Source organism: Notechis scutatus, chromosome 2 (assembly GCF_049901735.1).
Source record: "Notechis scutatus isolate UNSWTSFEM ecotype Mainland chromosome 2, rNotScu1.2, whole genome shotgun sequence".
Lineage (NCBI taxonomy): Eukaryota > Metazoa > Chordata > Lepidosauria > Squamata > Elapidae > Notechis > Notechis scutatus.
In genome coordinates this window covers 160,756,702-160,774,712 of record NC_142010.1, presented here as the reverse complement: position 1 = coordinate 160,774,712, position 18,011 = coordinate 160,756,702, and the positions used below count along the sequence as shown (strand labels likewise).

At 48.4% G+C, this 18,011-nt stretch overlaps 1 protein-coding gene across 5 annotated transcripts in view; it reads right to left on the bottom strand.

The window, feature by feature from the left end:
- Positions 1-18,011, bottom strand: part of MFAP5 (microfibril associated protein 5) — a 62,369-nt gene that overhangs the window by 9,056 nt on the left and 35,302 nt on the right. For all 5 annotated transcript variants that reach the window (XM_026687373.2, XM_026687376.2, XM_087957130.1 and 2 more), the window contains one exon: positions 366-439. In XM_026687373.2, the coding sequence (XP_026543158.1) occupies positions 366-439 (74 nt within the window). The remainder of the gene's footprint in view (positions 1-365; positions 440-18,011) is intronic.

Genomic DNA, 18,011 nt, shown 5'->3' with positions numbered 1-18,011 from the left:
TATTTATTTTTATATCTGTTTAGGAATATAGTACACTTCAAATACACTTAGAATCACTGTGACACAACTGGAGAATATCCAGAAACTTGTGTGTTACCTAATAATCACCTAAACAAATCCTGGTTCTTCCTTCCCCCCTCCCCTTACCTATTCTGCATATTTAGCATTTCTGCATCTTCCCCCATTTGTTAGCAGGCTTCTTAAATTGTCTCACTGACAATTGAATGTTACTAGAATTATATAACCATACAGCTCTGATAAGAATGACTTTTCCTCCTTTAAAAGAGACACAATCATTTCTTTCTATGCATTGTTCTAATATTGGAATTTTTGATAAAAATATCCTTTTTTCTCATGTCACTTACCTTGCATGGCTTCATCTTCTTTGCAAACAATACGAGAGCAGATCTCCTTGTTTATTATGTATGCCCGACGGACACTGCCACCAGCAGTGCAGAGGACAAAAAGGACAGACAACACAAACAAAAAATCCCTGAGAACACAGCATTTAAATAGCAAAGTATAACCTACTATAATTGCTAATATAAGGACTTATTTTACCTTACACACAAATATGCACAACTCACCCAATCAGCTAAAGTGTATCTTTTGGAAAGCGGTATAAAGAGAAGAGATAGTTATGCCTTTGCTTAAACACACCATCTTATACCAGCTGTTTTCCTTCTATGAGTATCCAAGCTTAGCAGATGCAAGACTCTTCTGCAGAGTAAAGAGTTTTCTAGCTAATGGAAACTGTCAAAAAACAAAACAAACTTAGATTTTGCTTTCTGAACTGCAAATGCCAAATGCTTCTGTGTTTTCCAAAAACCAGTGTTCATGGCTAGATTGTGTTGTCCTAAGTTCCTGCATAGACTGCACTAAGTAAAGGGGCTGTTACATTATTTTGGCTTGGCCATCTTCCTCAATGTTATTGATCACTGAGAAAATCACTCATTAATTGCAGCACTACATGGGGTGGAGTGGCATGATGACTGGTGGTGATGGTGGTGACTGAGCTTTTCTTACTGCATCCTTCCTCCCTTGCACTGATGCCAACCAGCTTTAGAAGGCTTCTTTTGAACATGAGTTAGTAGCTCTCTTCAAGAAACAAGTTGCACATCAACTGGAGCTAAATAACAGCCAACTAGCATTTGAGGGGTGGTGGTGGGTGTTCAGTGAAGTGGCAGAGAGCCTGTTGGCTTTTTCTTTTTCAAAGCCAGGTCTCTAAGCTGATATGTTCTGAGATCTAATACACAAAGGGGGAAGATTCTAGTGGAACAGCTGGACTCATCTATTGCAAGAATGGACCCGAACAACAGTGCATAGGTACCAGAGGAGAGGGGTATGTCCTCATCAAACTCAGTGATCAGTACTCAATGATCAGTGAGAGATAGGCCAGAGGTCACCAAACCCTGGCCCATGGCCCATTATTATCCCTTGAGATGTATGGAACTGGGCTGCAGAAATGGCAAGTGAGCTTGCATGTGCATCCACTTGTATGAGCAGTTGGCAAGCGCATCTGTGCGCACTCCATTTGTGTGAGCAGCAGGCAGGTGTCAAAGCTGACTCTCAGTTTCATCATTGCCTGCACCTCATTTCAACTCACAGTTTGAAAAACAGAAACAGGAGAGTTGGTAAATTCCTAGGGAGCAGGGAGGGCTAAAGGATGTGTGAGAGGTTTCTGCCACATGAGAACAGTTACCTACCAAGGTCAAATTCCAAGAACTGTTTAAAAGACACAGATTGTTTTCCCAAAACAAAAGAATTGCATTTAATTGGTGGACAATGAGCTAAGGATGGCCCAGAGAAGAATGGAGTTTTTACCTATACTGGTTTTCATGGGAAAATGTCAGAACTGACTTTTCTTCTGCTGTACCTATATGGATTTTTCAATAAAGTTTATTCTTGGTAAAATCAAGGCCAGGAGGTCCTTTTTTAGAATGTGCCAACTGGGATGGTTGACATTAAGTCAGTTTTCATGGTAGTGCCTACCTGGACACCACTACAAAGTCAGTAAGCCTGTGATGCCAATGACAGACAAGGAGGAGGAGGAGAGGAAGCTGGGGAAATCCTTGGCTCAAGAAGCAGTGTTGCAGATTGGGTTAGAGGTTCAGCCAGCAGGCATGGGTCCCAAACAGGGAGCTGAAAAACTGAAGCTGGTCAAATGGGATGAGCTGATTGAGTAGAAACTTCCAATGGCCACCAGCAGCCTATTGATGGAGCAGCAGGGAGAAAGATTTGGCAGGCTAGAGATCAAAGGGTGCTACAGTGGTGGTGGCTGTGATGGAGGCGAGTGAAATTGCTAACCAACCCATCTCCTCCTGCAGCCAGTGGTATGGCAGCACCCAGCCCTTGTGATCCTAGGAGAAGCTAGGGTGCATAGGTACCTCCTCTACCACCAGCAGCAGTGTCCCTTACCACCATTGTGGTAAGAGATGGGTATCCAGATAAGCTGGCCCACTTCTTGGCCCAGACGTGGCATCACATGGAATGTTATGGAGGAATCTACCCAGATGATGCAGCCCAGGTTTACACAGTGGCATCCAACCTGGAAGGCAGCACTACTGGATGGCTAGTGTCCATGCATGCTAGCAGGCACCAGAGCTGGGTGAGCTGGATGCATTCATGCAGAACCTATGGGTGATTCGAGGACTTATGCACGTAATCCTGTATCCACACCCTTACGCAAAGAAAGAGGCCAGTGATAGAGTACATCCAAGACTTCCACACCCTAGCTAACCACTTGAGGGATTGGCCTGAGCATATGCTGGTTTCCTATTTCCGAGAAGGGCTGAACCGAGAGCTATACCAAAACTGCATACCCCAATAGGACTGCAAGTGTGGTTCTGAGTTGCCAGCAAAGTGGAGATCAACTTGATGGAGTTCTGAGAGCATGCCACACTGGAGAGTCAAACCTGTAGAACACCCAAATTATGGCTGGGTCCCAACTCCATGAGCTGGGACAAGTAAAAGTGGCATATGCAAAGAAAAGTCACTAATCAGCAAGAGCTAGGGAGAGTTCAGAGAGCTGGCCATATGCCTGCGATTTGAAAAGTGAAAGAAGAAATCATGAATATACTAAGAGGAGACAATGGGTTAGAGCCACAACAACGAACTGGAAGAAACCCCAGACCGGTCCAACCAACTCCTGAGGGAAGCCATGAACCTCATGGCATGTGGATCCAGGCATGTGGATCCAGGGTACCCCAGCTTGTGCTGCAGGCAAGATAGGAGTGCAAAAGGAGGCTACTGATGAACGAAGGGGATCCCCAACCCCAGGGGGTGTTATGTTGTGGGCAAGAAGGAGCCAGAGACAATGGATCCACAGTCAATGTTTAGTGGTAAGTACTCAATTCCAACTGCAACACCACGAGGGCTAACAGCTGGCGGACTCCCTTATATAGCGGTTGCCTGCCATGCCGTTAGCCAATTAAATAACTGTATTTTCCCACATTACTAACAGCAGGCTATTCTGTGTCTGCTGCTGCATAGACACAACACCCCCTCACCATCCAGCTGGTACTTTAATACTATTATTCTATTATTACTTACTACTAACTAGTATACTTTATTAACATTTAACTTATTACTTAATTAACTTATTACTTATTATTATACCATAACTTTAACTACAGACATAGTCCTTTAAGTCAGCTGGTCGTTTCCAAGATCGATTCGACCTCCCGTCCTCCCAGACTCTGGGTTGCTCAATACACACATCAGTGTCTTTGTCAAATTTCAGAGTCACTGGATGTGTCCCTGAGGACTTCAGCCGGTAAGGGGTTCATGACAGGCGTCACCTCAGGCACTGCGATCTCCTTCTCCGGTAAGTCTCTCTCCTTGTCCCCCTGTAGTTCAGTGTCCTCCAATTTGCTATCAGTCAGTCATGCCAGGTTTCTCCTCAGCTGGTCGATGTGTCTGTACCACCCCTTACTGTTGCTGAGCTCTACACGGTACGACTGGGGCCCCGTGACATCAAGTATGTGGCCAGGTACCCAAATAGGATTTTCAGCATAGTTTTTGGTGTACACCCTTTCACCTTGTTGGAACTGTCTGATTGTTTCTTCATCTCTTTGTTGATTGTCTGCCCCGTAGTTGGGTTGTATCCTATCCAGCTGTGTTCTCAATTTCCTCCCCATTAACAGCTCCACTGGGCTTCTGCCCGTAGCCATGCATGGGGTAATGTGCTGGGTTAAAAAGTATCTCTCTAGCTTTTCTTGTGAATTGCCTTGCCCCATTCTGCTTAGGGCCTCTTTTGTTGTGGCTGATACCCCTGTTAGCCAGGAATAGTTCAAATGGCCTGGCCATAAACTGTGGCCCGTTGTCAGAGACCAACACATCTGGCAGGCTATGGGTGGTGAACAATTTGTGTAATACATTGGTTGTGGTATCTGTAGTGGTATTGCTCATGACAGCCACTTTCAACCACTTGGACGAGGCGTCGATGATAATTAAAAAGTATTTATTGTGTATTGGCCCAGTGAAGTCGACCATGGACCTCTTGGCATCTCCCATTCTCGTGGTGGTGTGACAGGGGGGTGACATGGTTTGCAGTAGGCGACCCACTGTTCGATGTCTTTATCCATGGATGGCCACCACAAATAACTGCGAGCCAATGCCTTCATGCGGACCATCCCGGGATTTCCTTCATGTAGTGTCTGCAGCAACGATTCTCTCAGTTGTTGGGGTATCACTACGCAGCTCCCCCACAGTAGGCAACCCTTCTGTACTGATAGTTTGTGTTGCCTCGCTTTAAATGGCCTAAATGCTGTACTTGTTGGCTTGTTAGGCCACTCTACCCACACCCAGGTCAGTACCTGTGCTATGGTTGGGTCTTCTTTGGATTTTTTGGCCACCTTGGTGGCAATGATCAGTCCCATTTGTAGAGTCTTGACTAGTAGTACTGTCACGACTGGAGCAGGGTGTTCCACTTGTTGTGCCAACGGGCATCTACTCAGGGTGTCCGCATTGCTTATGTTCGAGCCTGGGTGGTATATGAACTTGTACTGATAGGCCGCTAGGAATTCAGTCCACCGAATCATGTGTGGGGACAGGATCTGCGGTGTTTGCTTGTCACCCACGAGGAGGCCTAATAACGGTTTGTGGTCAGTTATAAGTTAAAACTTCCATACATACATATACTCGTGGAATCTTTTAATCCCTGCGACAGCAGCCAGCGCCTCCTTGTCAAGCTGGCTGTAATTTCTCTCTGCCCCAGACAGTGTTCTCAAAAAAAATGAAAATAATTTCTCTCCACCGTATGGAGAGGCATCACAAGTCAGGGTTAGCAGTGGGGTTGATAAGAAAACTCCATGGGCCTGGGGTCAGAAGGAAGCACTAGCCTTCAAACAGCTCAAAGACTTGCTAACTTCAAACAGCGTTCAGTACAATGAGACCCCACTGCTAACCCTGACTTGTGATGCCTCTCCATACGGTTTCAGAGCCAACCTGAGCCACAAGTTCCCAGACAGCACAAATGCGCCTGTTGCATTTTTTTCGAGAACGCTGTCAGGGGCAGAGGCGCTGGCTGCTGTTAAGTGATGATTGAGGTTTCCCACTGCGCGTGATTAACAGGTTCTAGGACTTCTTGCTGGACCAATTTATCCAGCTGTTCGTCAATCTTTGGTTTCAATGCAAATGGCACCCGTCTTGGTTTCAGTCTAATGGGTGCCACTTGTGGGTCTAGGCTGAAGGATATTGGCTTGCTCTTGTATTTCCCCAATGTGCCATCGAACACATCTGTGAACTCCTTAGTCAAGTCTTTAGCCATTGTTGTAGTCGTTGCATGGACACCTGTGACTCCCAGCCCCAAGGATGCAAACCAGTCCAGTCCTAAAAGGCTAGGCAAGGATCCCTTGGTGATGACTTATGGTAGGTGTTGTGCCTCCGAGGTTTGAACCTGATCAGTCAGCAGATGTAAGCTCGAGTGATGAGGAAGATCTGGCATTGAGATTCGAGCCTGCATTATTGAGCGAAATTGAAGGGAGTCAGGAGGAAGAAGAGGACTTGACTCTGAGATATGAGCCTGATTTACTGGAAGTTGCAGAGTCATCTCCCTCCCCTGAATCTCCCTCCCTGATTACACCTCAGGTCTTGTTAACAGACAATCAGGAGAGAGTGCCGGAGTCATTAGTTGAAGAAGAGCAATGTTGGATAGACGCATGGCAAAGACGTAAGCAGAAACGGGCCGTCCAACGGACACAGAAAAGAGACTGACATGCCCCTTAGGGAATATAAGGAGGCGTGCTAGCTCTGCTTCTCTGTTCAAAGCAAGGTGTCATCCCGGTTGGTGTTACGTCTGATACACTCGGCTGCAGTGTCTTGATTTATGGTTAGTTCGGACTTGCCAGACAGATTCCAGGACTGTGTAAACAGAAGCAGTTAACTCTTCCATGTCTGAGACTGTCTGTTTGAGCATTTGTACTTTAGAACTTTGGACTCTCACCTGTGGATACAGGTGAGACAGAACATTTTTGCTTTGAACCCTTACTCCATCTTCTATCCAAGATGGACAAAACACAGCTTGAGCAGCAACAGCAACAGATTAACCAACTCCTGCAGAATAATCAGGTATTACAGAACCAAGTCACCCAACTGGTTAATCATATTATGCAGTTACAGGCTCCTGTTGCTCCCCCTGCTCCTCCCCTTAGGAAATGCCCGGTATCTGTGCTGGAAAAATTCTCATGGCAGACTGATATGTTCCCGGCGTTTATGGGACAGTGCCAACTATTCATGTCCTTACGGCCAGAAGATTTTCCTGATGACCGGGCTAGGGTGGGGTTTGTTATTAGTCTCTTGTCAGGTCCGGCTGCAAGATGGGCTACTCCTCTGCTGGTGCAAGATAGCCCTTTATTAAATGACTACCAGGGTTTTTGGCACCATTTACGTGCTATGTATGAGGACCCCATAAAAAGTCAAACCGTGGCCAGACGTTTGAAGGACATCCGTCAGGGGAAACGCCCTTTGCAAGAGTTTATTGCAGAGTTTCGTCTGCTCTGTATGGACTTTGCTTGGAATGAGGCAGCCCATATGGACGCATTTCAAGACGGCTTGGCAGATGAAATCCAAGATGAGTTGGTGCATGGGGAGCCGGCTCTAACCCTGGATGCGCTGGTAATACAATGTTTGCGCATTGACGCCCGGCTTCAATGGCGCAAGACTAAACGCCCAGTTCCGGAACCACCTTCTCACTCACGACCGCAGCCTCCTATGCAACCAGCGCTCCTGGTCTCCTCCAATGCCGTGCACAGGACCGAGGAACCGATGGAGTTGGGTGCACTCCGCCCTCGGTTGACAGAGCAAGAACGCTCGCAAAGGTTCCAAGGAGGCTTGTGCCTTTATTGTGGGGGGTTGGGACATTTTGCCAGTTCTTGTAAACTGCAGGGGACACAAAAACCAGTGTCAGAATCTAATCCTGTTGCCATCGGGAAACGGGGCAGGCCTGGCCTTGGGGAAACCCTAGGTCGGGCATGTATCACACCACCGCCCAAAGTAGCGGAGGTGAACAATGGTCCTCCCCGACATTTGCTTTTGGACACGCAGGTTTTCCTACAGTCCCGGAAGGAGGGGATTCCTGCGTTTGCGTTGGTGGACTCGGGGCTACTACTAGTTTTATGGACCGGGCCTTTGCAACTCACTTTGATGTCCCATTGGTTGCCGTTGAACCACCCATCAGGGTGGAAACCATTGATGGGTGTGAGCTTCGGTCTGGGCCCATTCGTTTTGCCACCCAGCCGTTGCGTCTGGTTATCGGGGACCACGAAGAGGCGATTAGCTTTTATATCACCTCGGACCTCCATCTCCCTTTGGTCCTTGGCATGGCCTGACTACGGTTGCATGATCCTCTGGTGGCTTGGGTGCAGAACGCCATTTCGTTCCCAAGTCTCCAGTGCGTGGATCATCTGAGACATACCTGCGCTGGCCAGGACATCGTCGCCCCCGCTGTTTCCGTACCTCCTGAACTATCGGACTTCTCCGATGTTTTCAGCGAGAAGGAGGCAGATCAGTTACCACTGCATCGAGCCTATGACTGTCCCGTGGACCTTCTACCTGATGCCCCACTACCTAAGGGTCGTCTGTATTCAATGTCTGAGCCTGAATTGGCTGCTCTTTGAGAGTTTCTGGATAAGAATTTGGCCCGGGGATTTATCAGGCCGTCGTTGTCTACTCTTTCTGCTCCCGTCCTTTTTGTGAAAAAGAAGACGGGGGATTTGCATTTGTGCTGTGACTACCGCCAGTTGAACGCCATCACAGTGAGGAATAGTTATCCCTTGCCGCTCATTCCAGAGTTGATGGAGCGGTTGCGGGAGGCCACTATTTTCACGAAGCTCGATCTTCGAGGGGCCTACAACCTGGTGCAGATGCGCAAGGGGGACAAGTGGAAGACGGTGTTTGGTACCCGATACGGGCATTTTGAATGCACCGTTATGCCGTTTGGGTTGACCAACACCCCCGCGGTTTTCCAGCATTTAATGAATGACATTTTACGGGACATGCTTGATCAGTTCATGGTGGTGTACCTGGATGACATTTTGATCTACTCTCAGTCCAGGGATAGCCATCTTCGCCAAGTCCGCCAGGTATTGCAGCGTCTTCGGGAGCATAAACTCTATGCGAGGCTGGAGAAATGCCTCTTTTTCCAGACTTCCATAGAGTTCTTGGGGCATATCATCTCTCCTGAAGGCATTGCAATGGACCCGAGGAAAGTAGAGGCCTTGTGTAGTTGGGAACCCCCTCGTCGAGTGAAGGACGTGCAGCGTCTCTTGGGGTTTGCTAATTACTACAGGACCTTCATCCTGGATTTTGCCAAGCAGACGGATCCCATCACCCAGCTCCTTCGCAAGAAGGTCCCATTCCAGTGGGGGCCCCCACAGCAACAGGCCTTTGAGGCTCTCAAGAAGGCCTTCGTTGCTGAACCGATCTTGAGGCATCCTGATCCGAATCGTCCGTTTGTGGTTGAGACGGATGCATCCAACATAGCTATTGGGGCGGTGTTGTTACAAGCCCCAATGGATGGCGCACCTCTTTTTCCATGCGCATATTATTCAAGGAAGCTCACAACTTCCGAGCGCAACTATACCATCTGGGAGAAGGAGTTGCTGGCCATCAAGGCTGTGTTTGAGACCTGGCGACATCATTTGGAGGGGGCTCGGCACAAGGTGGAGGTTTGGACAGATCACTGTAACCTGGAGCATTTGTCCACTGCGAGGAAGTTGAACCAGCGACAGATCCGATGGTCGTTGTTCTTCACCAGGTTCAATTTTTCGGTCACGTACATTCCCAGTGGAATGTACGTTCAGGATTCTCACTTGCTGAAGGGATGCCCTGTCCCATAAACCCGAGTACCTGTGTCCCGAGGACCCTCTTCCTCCACGTACAGTGCTGCCACCGGAATCTTTGGCTGTTATCCAGGAACCGGTGGATTTGAGGGCTTGGGTAAGAGAGGCACAGTGCTTAGACGCTTGGTCGCAGCAGAGAATGGGGGAAATTGGACTTGACTCCCCATGGACTTTGGAGGAGGCCTTGCTACGGCATCGGGGCCTATTGTACGTGCCCACCAGGACGCTTAGAGCCCTCATCATGACTCAATGTCATGACAACCCAGCTGCTAGCCATTTTGGCTTCTTTAAAACTCTTCATTTGGTCACACGGACTTTTTGGTGGCCTCGAGTCCGACATGACGTCTTTTCCTACGTCGCCTCCTGTGTTCCGTGTCGACAAGCGAAGGCCGCGTCGGGTGCACCTCCTGGACTCCTTCAAATGCTGCTGACTCAGGGCAGACCATGGGGGGCAATCTCTATGGACTTTTTAACACACTTGCCCTCTTCATCGGGTTATACGACGGTACTCGTGGTGGTTGATATGCTTACCAAGATGGCCCATTTTATCCCTTGTCGGAAGTTACCATCAGCCCGCACTACTGCCCAGTTATTTCTGCAGCATGTATTCCGTCTACATGGTCTGCCGGACAGGGTGGTTTCGGATCGCGGTGTCCAGTTTACTGCTCAGTTCTGGAAGAGCCTAATGACTGCATTACAAGTGCAGGTGTGTTTGGCGTCGGCGCACCATCCGGAGACCGATGGCGAGACTGAGAAAGTGATTGGCATCCTCACCCAATATCTGAGATGTTTTGTCAACCACCAACAGAATGATTGGGTGACCTACCTCCCTTTGGCGGAGTTTGCCTTTAACAATTCTCAGCATACATCTACTCGCGTAACGCCGTTTTATTCGAACGTGGGCTACCATCCACGATTTTTCCGATTGTCAATCGTGGATTCCCCGGTTCCAGAAACGCAAGAATTTCTCGCGGAATTGCAGTCAGATCACCGATTAGTGGCGCAACAATTGGAATGGGTGAAGGAGGACTACAAACGGTTTGCAGATCGTTCACGTCGGGCGACGCCTCCGCTAGCTGTGGGTGACAGGGTGTGGTTATCCACAAAGTACCTTCGGGTTGATCGCCCGATTAAGAAGTTGGACCACCGCTTCATTGGTCCATTCCCTATTGAGGCGGTCATTAATCCCGTTGCGTATCGACTCACCCTGCCGCGCTCCATGCGCATTCATCCTGTCTTCCACTGTTCCCTTCTGGTTCCTGACTCCCCATCGTGTACTCTCCGTTCTCCTGAAGGTACGGCTTCTCCATCGGTACCCAGAGATGAGGCCGATGCTGATGACACGGTCGTCAGTGTTCAGGATTCTCACTTGCTGAAGGGAAAATTTCAGTACTTTGTCGGGCGGCTGGAGGATGGATCGGAGGTTCTCTCTTGGGTGGATGCTTCCACGGTTCGGGCTCCGGACCTTATCCGGAGGTTCCATGAACACTTCCCATCGAAACCGCATCCGGCTCGTCAGACTTGGGGGAAGGGCCCTGTGGTGAGGGATAGTGTTGTGCCTCCGAGGTTTGAACCTGATCAGTCAGCAGATGTAGGCTCGAGTGATGAGGAAGATCTGGCATTGAGATTCGAGCCTGCATTATTGAGCGACATTGAAGGGAGTCAGGAGGAAGAAGAGGACTTGACTCTGAGATATGAGCCTGATTTACTGGAAGTTGCAGAGTCATCTCCCTCCCCTGAATCTCCCTCCCTGATTACACCTCAGGTATTACACCTCAGGTAACAGACAATCAGAGAGCGTGCCGCAGTCATTAGTTGAAGAAGAGCAATGTTGAATAGATGCACGGCAAAGACGTAAGCAGAAACGGGCCGTCCAACGGACACAGAAAAGAGACTGACATGCCCCTTAGGGAATATAAGGAGGCGTGCTAGCTCTGCTTCTCTGTTCAAAGTAAAGTGTCATCCCGGTTGGTGTTACGTCTGATACACTCGGCTGCAGCGTCTTGATTTATGGTTAGTTCGGACTTGCCAGACAGATTCCAGGAAGACTGCCAAGGACTGTGTAAACAGAAGCAGTTAACTCTGCCGTGTCTGAGACTGTCTGTTTGAGCATTTGTACTTTGGAACTTTGGACTCTCACCTGTGGATACAGGTGAGACAGAACAGGTAGGTATCCAGCAAACTGGCCATACTTGACAAAGAATTTGCTGCTTCCTGCGGTGGGAATGTTGTTTCCCTGATAGTCCTGGGGCATCACGCGGCTGGGCTTGAGCTTCTTCTTGTCTATGATGTCATCTAGTGTGGTCTGTGATATGATGGTCATAGCCAACCCCGTATCCAGCTCCATCCTACATGGTGCCCTCTCGATGTCAACAGTCACATGTATTTTCTTGCTTGGAATGCTTCCAGATTGGTGGCTTATTGTTTCCATGGGTCGAGGGTTTGTGTGGACAGTGAAACAGTCCTCTTCCCTATTCTTCCCTTTTACTTGGCTCTGCTTCCCGCTGTGTGGATGGTTCAAACTGCCTTTCTCTGTGTTTGAAGCTGTGGCTTTTGGGAAAGCTGCATGGCAGTTGTGTGCTAGGTGTCCTTTTTTTCTGCATTTTCTGCAGATTGTGTTTTTATGTCAGCACGCTGCCCTTGGGTGGTTTCCCCCACAACCCATGCACTGCACCGTCTTATGCTCCCCATCTCTGTTGTGCCTGGGGGGTGCCACTCTCATTTTGTCCTCATCTCCCCCCATGTCCTCGGTTTCCTCGCGATGGACAGTGGTGGCCTGCCTTGCAGTTTTTGGGATGTTTGTCTTTCCCATTTGGATTTCTTCCATGGACCTTCCCAACTGTTCTGAGGTGACAGCCTCGTCTAGGGCTTCCTTTAGTGTGAGGGTACCCCTGGTGAGTAGGCGTCTTTTTAGCCTTATGTCTTGGACACCACTCACTAACCGGTCTTGGAGGATCTCATCCAGATCCTCCAGCTGTTCGGCCAATTCGCAATACAAGGCATCTTTTCGGAGTGCAGACATAAAGCAACTTATGGACTCACCCTCCGCTTGGTCTTTCCGGTAAAATGTGTGCCGCCTTGCAATGCAGGAAGGTTTGGGAGCATAGTGCTGGGTCAGTTTCTGTATTAACATGGCCCACGGGACTGTCTGCAGGGGATCTGAAACGATGATGGCACGAGCCATCTTGAAGACACAGTTGCTAAGGAAGATTGCTCTCTTTCGGTTGTCTGTAATGTTGGTAAGCTCATTTGGCCTCTAAGTTGCAGTCAAATTGTACTAAATAAGGGTCCCAAGATTCTAATTCCGGGTCAAAAGGGGTGAACTTCTGGGTATTCGCCATTTTTTCTGTCTTGTGTGGCTTGGTCTACTTGTGTTGACTTGGGTGGCCTGGTCTACTTGGATGACCTGGACGGCCTGGTCTACTTGGATGATCTGGACAACCTAGTTTATTTGGATGATCTGAATGGCCTGATCTACTTGGATGACCGGGGGGCGCTGGTCTACTTATAGTGAAACTGACTGGGCATGCTCCAACTCACATGGCTTTGCCTGACATTGTCAGCTCTTTGATCAGCCATGGTGATTGCTTCCTCAGCTGGCCCTCCTGTGGTGCGGTAGCTTCGGAAGTTCCCCAGATCTTCAATTGACAGTGCTCCTGCTTCTCTCTCTTTGCAGGCTCTCCTTGTTGATTCCGAATGCGTGGGGAAAGTGCTGATCAGCTGGATGTTGGATTCTGCAGCCTGTGGTGATCTGGCTGGCTCTTTGGCAATCCCACCTTCATCGCCAGTTGTTATGTCATGGGGAAGAAGGAGCCAGAGACAATGAATCTGCAATCAATGTTTACTGGCAAGTACTCAATTCCAACTGCAACACCACGAGGGCTAATGGCTGGCAGGCTCCCTTATATAGCAGTTGCCTGCCACGCCATTAAACAATTAAATAACTATATTTTCCCAGGCTACTAACAGCAGGCTATTCTGTGTCTGCTGCTGCACAGACACAACAGGGTGAATCTAAAGAAATAGCAGGGGCTACTGGTGAACCTATTTCCACCATGGAAGATCCACCCAGGAGACATCTCAATGCAAAGCAAGGCCTGTGACTCGACAGGAAGATCCCCAGCAACTGGGATTTTTCCTCGCACATGTACTGACCTACATGCAGGAGTATGGGAGGGACCTAAAGTCAGGGTTGTCACACTGGCTCTTGAAGGATCAGCTGCATGTTGAATGGTGAACCTCCATAATGCAGATGCACTGGAGCTCTGCAACTTCAACCTCTTTATGACAGCCCTGAGACGGAGATATGAGGATCCCCTAGCTGATCGCAAGGCTAGAGAACACATAAGGCACATCAGACAGGGGCACCATCCAGTCGCTGAGTACATTAAAGAGTTTTGTGACCTGACTTGCCACATAGATTGGCCAGAGGAAATACTCATGAGTTGGTTCAAAGATGGCTTAAACGATGACCTGTACAATGCCTGCATTACCCGTGAAGCCCTGGTCCACCTTGCACAGTTGGTGTGTCTTGGCTGAGGAAGCTGAAGTCGACCAAATTCTAAACCAGTACTGCACAAGCCCCTCCTGGAAGAGATCCCCACCAGAAGAGAGAAGGGAGGGAACTAAACCTTGCTCTGCCCTGCCACGCTCAGCCACCTGCTTCAATTGCGAGAAGGCCACCACGCAGCTGAGTGCCATGTGAGGATGCCCACCCAGAAAGGAGACAAGCTGGTTGGAGGGAAACCCTCAAAGTCACCACCACATTCCAGAGACACCACCCTAAAAACCCATGCAATTGTTGAGTTCCCTCCAGAATTAATTACAGTGCAAGGAACTCCAACCCCTCTGGGGGAAGAACCTGATCAGTCAGAGAATGACTATGAAGACCCTTTGGTAAGTGAGGTTGTCAAATCCCTTACAACCCCTTACAACCCCTATAGAACTGTTAATTCCATTAATGAGGAGAAAAGTGAGACTTAAAGCATTGCTGGATTTGGCGTGCACGAGAAGCCTAATAACTGGGCATTCAACTAATGCCACTCTTGTTCTGCCAACTTGATGGATCCATTGTGGGGGGTGCCCCGGCCATGTTTGCCACTGAACCACTCGAACCAACAATGGCAAATCACTCTGAAACCATAGCTTCCAATGTGATACCAGGGATGGACAGGCCCCTAATTCTGGGACTAATCTGGTTAAAGAAGTGGAACCCAAAGGTGGGCGGGATAGAGGATACCCTCCAATTCCCTAATAATGAATTAATCCAGAGTGAGGAACCCCACCAGACTGGAATACCACAGAGTGAGGAGGTAGCTGTGATGGTGGCAAATGGACCTCTAGGGTCTAGGACTTTTAGGCTCCTACTGTCAGCTGTGCCTACTTCTCCTCCAGGGTTTTGCCTCCATGTTATTATCCACCAGCTTTTCTCCTTGGCTGGTCCATCCCCATCCTTTCACCCTGGCCAATGTGTCATGGCCCCTCTGTCCCAGGCCCTTCGGCGTGGCCCATTCATTGAAGTACAATTTGCCTCGGGTGTTTGGGCACCCAAGACAGTTCCTCACCAACCAATCGGCTAACTGCCAATGCTGGCAATTTGTACTGGGGGGCTTTGGGGGAGGTGATGCAGCCAAATAGCGCCAGGTGCTTGTTAGGAGAAGGAAGGGGAGGAGATGGAAAAGTGGGGGTGGTTTCATCCAAAGGAGTTTTTGTTTCAAGTAGGTATCCCAGCCTTAGAAGGAGAGAGGGAAGGAGGGGAGAGAGAGAGAGAGAGAAAGAGAGGGAGGGAGAAGGGAGACAAGAAAAGAAAGAAAAGGGAGAGAGAGAGAGAAAGGAAGGAAGGAAGGAAGGAAGGAAGGAAGGAAGAAAGAAAGAAAGAAAGAGAGAGAGAGAGAGAGAGAGAGAGAGAGAGAGAGAGAGAGAGGGGAAAGAAAGAGGAAGGAAGGGAGGGAGGGAGGGAGGAAGGAAGGGAAGGGAAGGGAAGGGAAGGGAAGGGAAGGAAAAGTGAATGAGATACGGATGGATGGATGGATAGAAGGAAGGAGAGAAAAAGGACCACAAACCCTGGTACTGGACGTAGCTTCAAAGGATGCTTTGAAATAGCACAGCAATCGAGGGCTGGAAGGGATCTAAGAGGTCATCTAGTCCAACCCCCTGCTCCGGCAGGAGACCTTATGTTATCTGGGTTAATTTGGTGCCTCTAACAGATAAGAAAATTCCCAGAAAAGGGAAGGATTTTACAAGGACAAGGCTGCCATGCAGAGGGAGGCAGAGATAGTCTTCAACTTATGACCACAATTGAACCCAAAATTTTGGTTGCTAAGCAAGAGTGAGTTTTAAAGTGAGTTTTGACACATTTTAACTCAACCCATCCTCCAACAGTGGATGTGAATCACTGTGGACCAGATTGAGAATTTGAGAGCAAACATGATTGATACACTCATAAGGGAAGGGTAAGGGTATCCCTCGACTTACTGTGTGTCCACCATTGAGCCTCAATTCTCCATTGCAAAGCAAGACAACTGTTCAGTGAGTTTTCACCCACTTTACGACCTTTCTTGCCACCATTGTTAAGCTAGTAGTTACAGCTCTTAAGTGAGTCACATGGTCATTAAGTGAATCTGGCTTCCCCGTGGACTTTGTTGGTCAGAGTGCAAAGGGGGATTGCATTATTCTGGGACACAGACCATCATAACTATGAGTCAGTTGCCAAGTGTCCGAATTTGGATCACCTGACCATGGAGATGCTGCAATGGTCATTAAGTGTGAAAAACAGTCATAAGTCCCTTTTTCCAGTGCCGTTGTAACTTGAACAGTTGCTAAGCGAATCTGGCTTCCCCAAATCTCTGTTGCTCAGTTGTTCAGTGAGCTTTCACCCATTTTATGACCATTCTTGGCACCGCTGTTAAGTGGATTGTTGTTTATATCAGTCAGACGATGGTTGAGCAAAGCTGGCTCCCTCAGTGACCTTGCTTGTCAGACAGTCGTGTGACCCCCAGGACGCTGTGACCATCATAAATGCGAGTCAGTTGCTACACATCTAACTGTAAGTCACGTTACCATTGGGATTCTGCAATGGCCATAAGGGTGAAAAATGGTCAGCAGTGGCACTGTAACTTTGAATGGTCACTATATGAACTGTCATAAAGTTGAGGACTACTGCTTTCCAATTTGACGGCAATCCTTGACTTACAACCATCACAACCAGCCTTGAACGATGTCGTATTTCCTTACCTAAAATCATGTGGGTGTGGGTGTGTGAGGGGGAGCGCACAGCCCAACTGCAGGATCAGGTGTGGGGTGGGGGTGGGGAGCAGAATATTAGTTTACTTGATTATTTTCTTCATCTGAAAAGGGGGATAGTTTTATCTCCCCACCCTCAAAGTTTCCATTTCCTCTGTATAACTTGATGTCAAGATATGCAAATTGAGGTATCTACAGAAGACTTTGAGTTACATGCAATGATGGGGGCTATTTGAAGACAGAAAGGAAAATCCTTTATAGCACCTTTTTTTTTTTGCCTGGGGCGTTTACATTGCTCTGGCTTTGATTTGCCACTCCATTAAGCTTAACAAACTGTTTCTTGAATAAACAAACACTGCATTTAAACTTGGGTTCATCAAACTGGTGAGACCCAAATGACCGCCCCAGTCCTGTTCTGGGAGAAGGACAGCTCATTACACTTATGTGTGGATTATAGAAATTTAAACTATTTGTAAGGAAAATCTCTATAATGAAGGACATGCTGGCCCATCTGGTGAAGGGGATACTTTTTTCCAAACTAGACTTAAGGGAGGCTTATTACCTGATCCAGATCCGGGAGGGGGATGAATGGAAAACAGCATTTAATTGTCCATTGGGATGTTTTCATTTCAAGGTTTTGCCATTCAGGCTCCAAGGAGCTCCCGCCATTTTCATGCAGGTGATTAATGAAGTGCTGCATAAGCATTTTATAAGGGAGTTTTGGTTTATCTTGAGTATATATTGATTTATACTCCAAAAACTCACTGAGACTGAATGCAGATGGGCAGTGTGTGAGATGTACACAGTGCACTGGGCGCTCTTCACCTGAAGGAACTTCCTTCAAGGTATGGATGGACTACAAAAAAATGGAGGCCTTAAAAAACTCCAGGAGGTTTTTCCCCAAGCAAATCCACTGGGTTCAGTATTTCAACTAGTTCAATATTACATTGGGATAGCTCCTTGGGGGGGGGGGGGAGAACTTTCTAGCCAATGCTCTTTCTATACGACCACAATAGCTCTTAACCTGAAATCATCAGACCAGTTATCCCATCTCGAGAGCCATACTCCAGATAGCAGAGGACCTGCGCAGTGCACTAAAAGTAGTACTAGAGAAAGACAAGTGGTTCGGGGTGGGATTCTACTGGTTCGGACCAGTTCTATAGAACTGGCTGTTATGAGTCTGCGCAGTTCGGAGAACCGGTAAATTGCGCCACTGGCTGGCCCTGCCCCTTCCTGCCCACGCACTCGCCCCACCCAGTCATTCCTTATCTCACCCGCAAATACTAACCTGCCTTCACCTGCCATTGCTGCCTGCCTTCCACTGCGGTCCTGATCTCCCTGAGTAAGTGAGCCTACAAGCAAGCCCCGGTAGAGTTGACTCCCAGGCTGCTGCACTGTCTCCCCACCTCCACTCCCCAGGCTTACCTG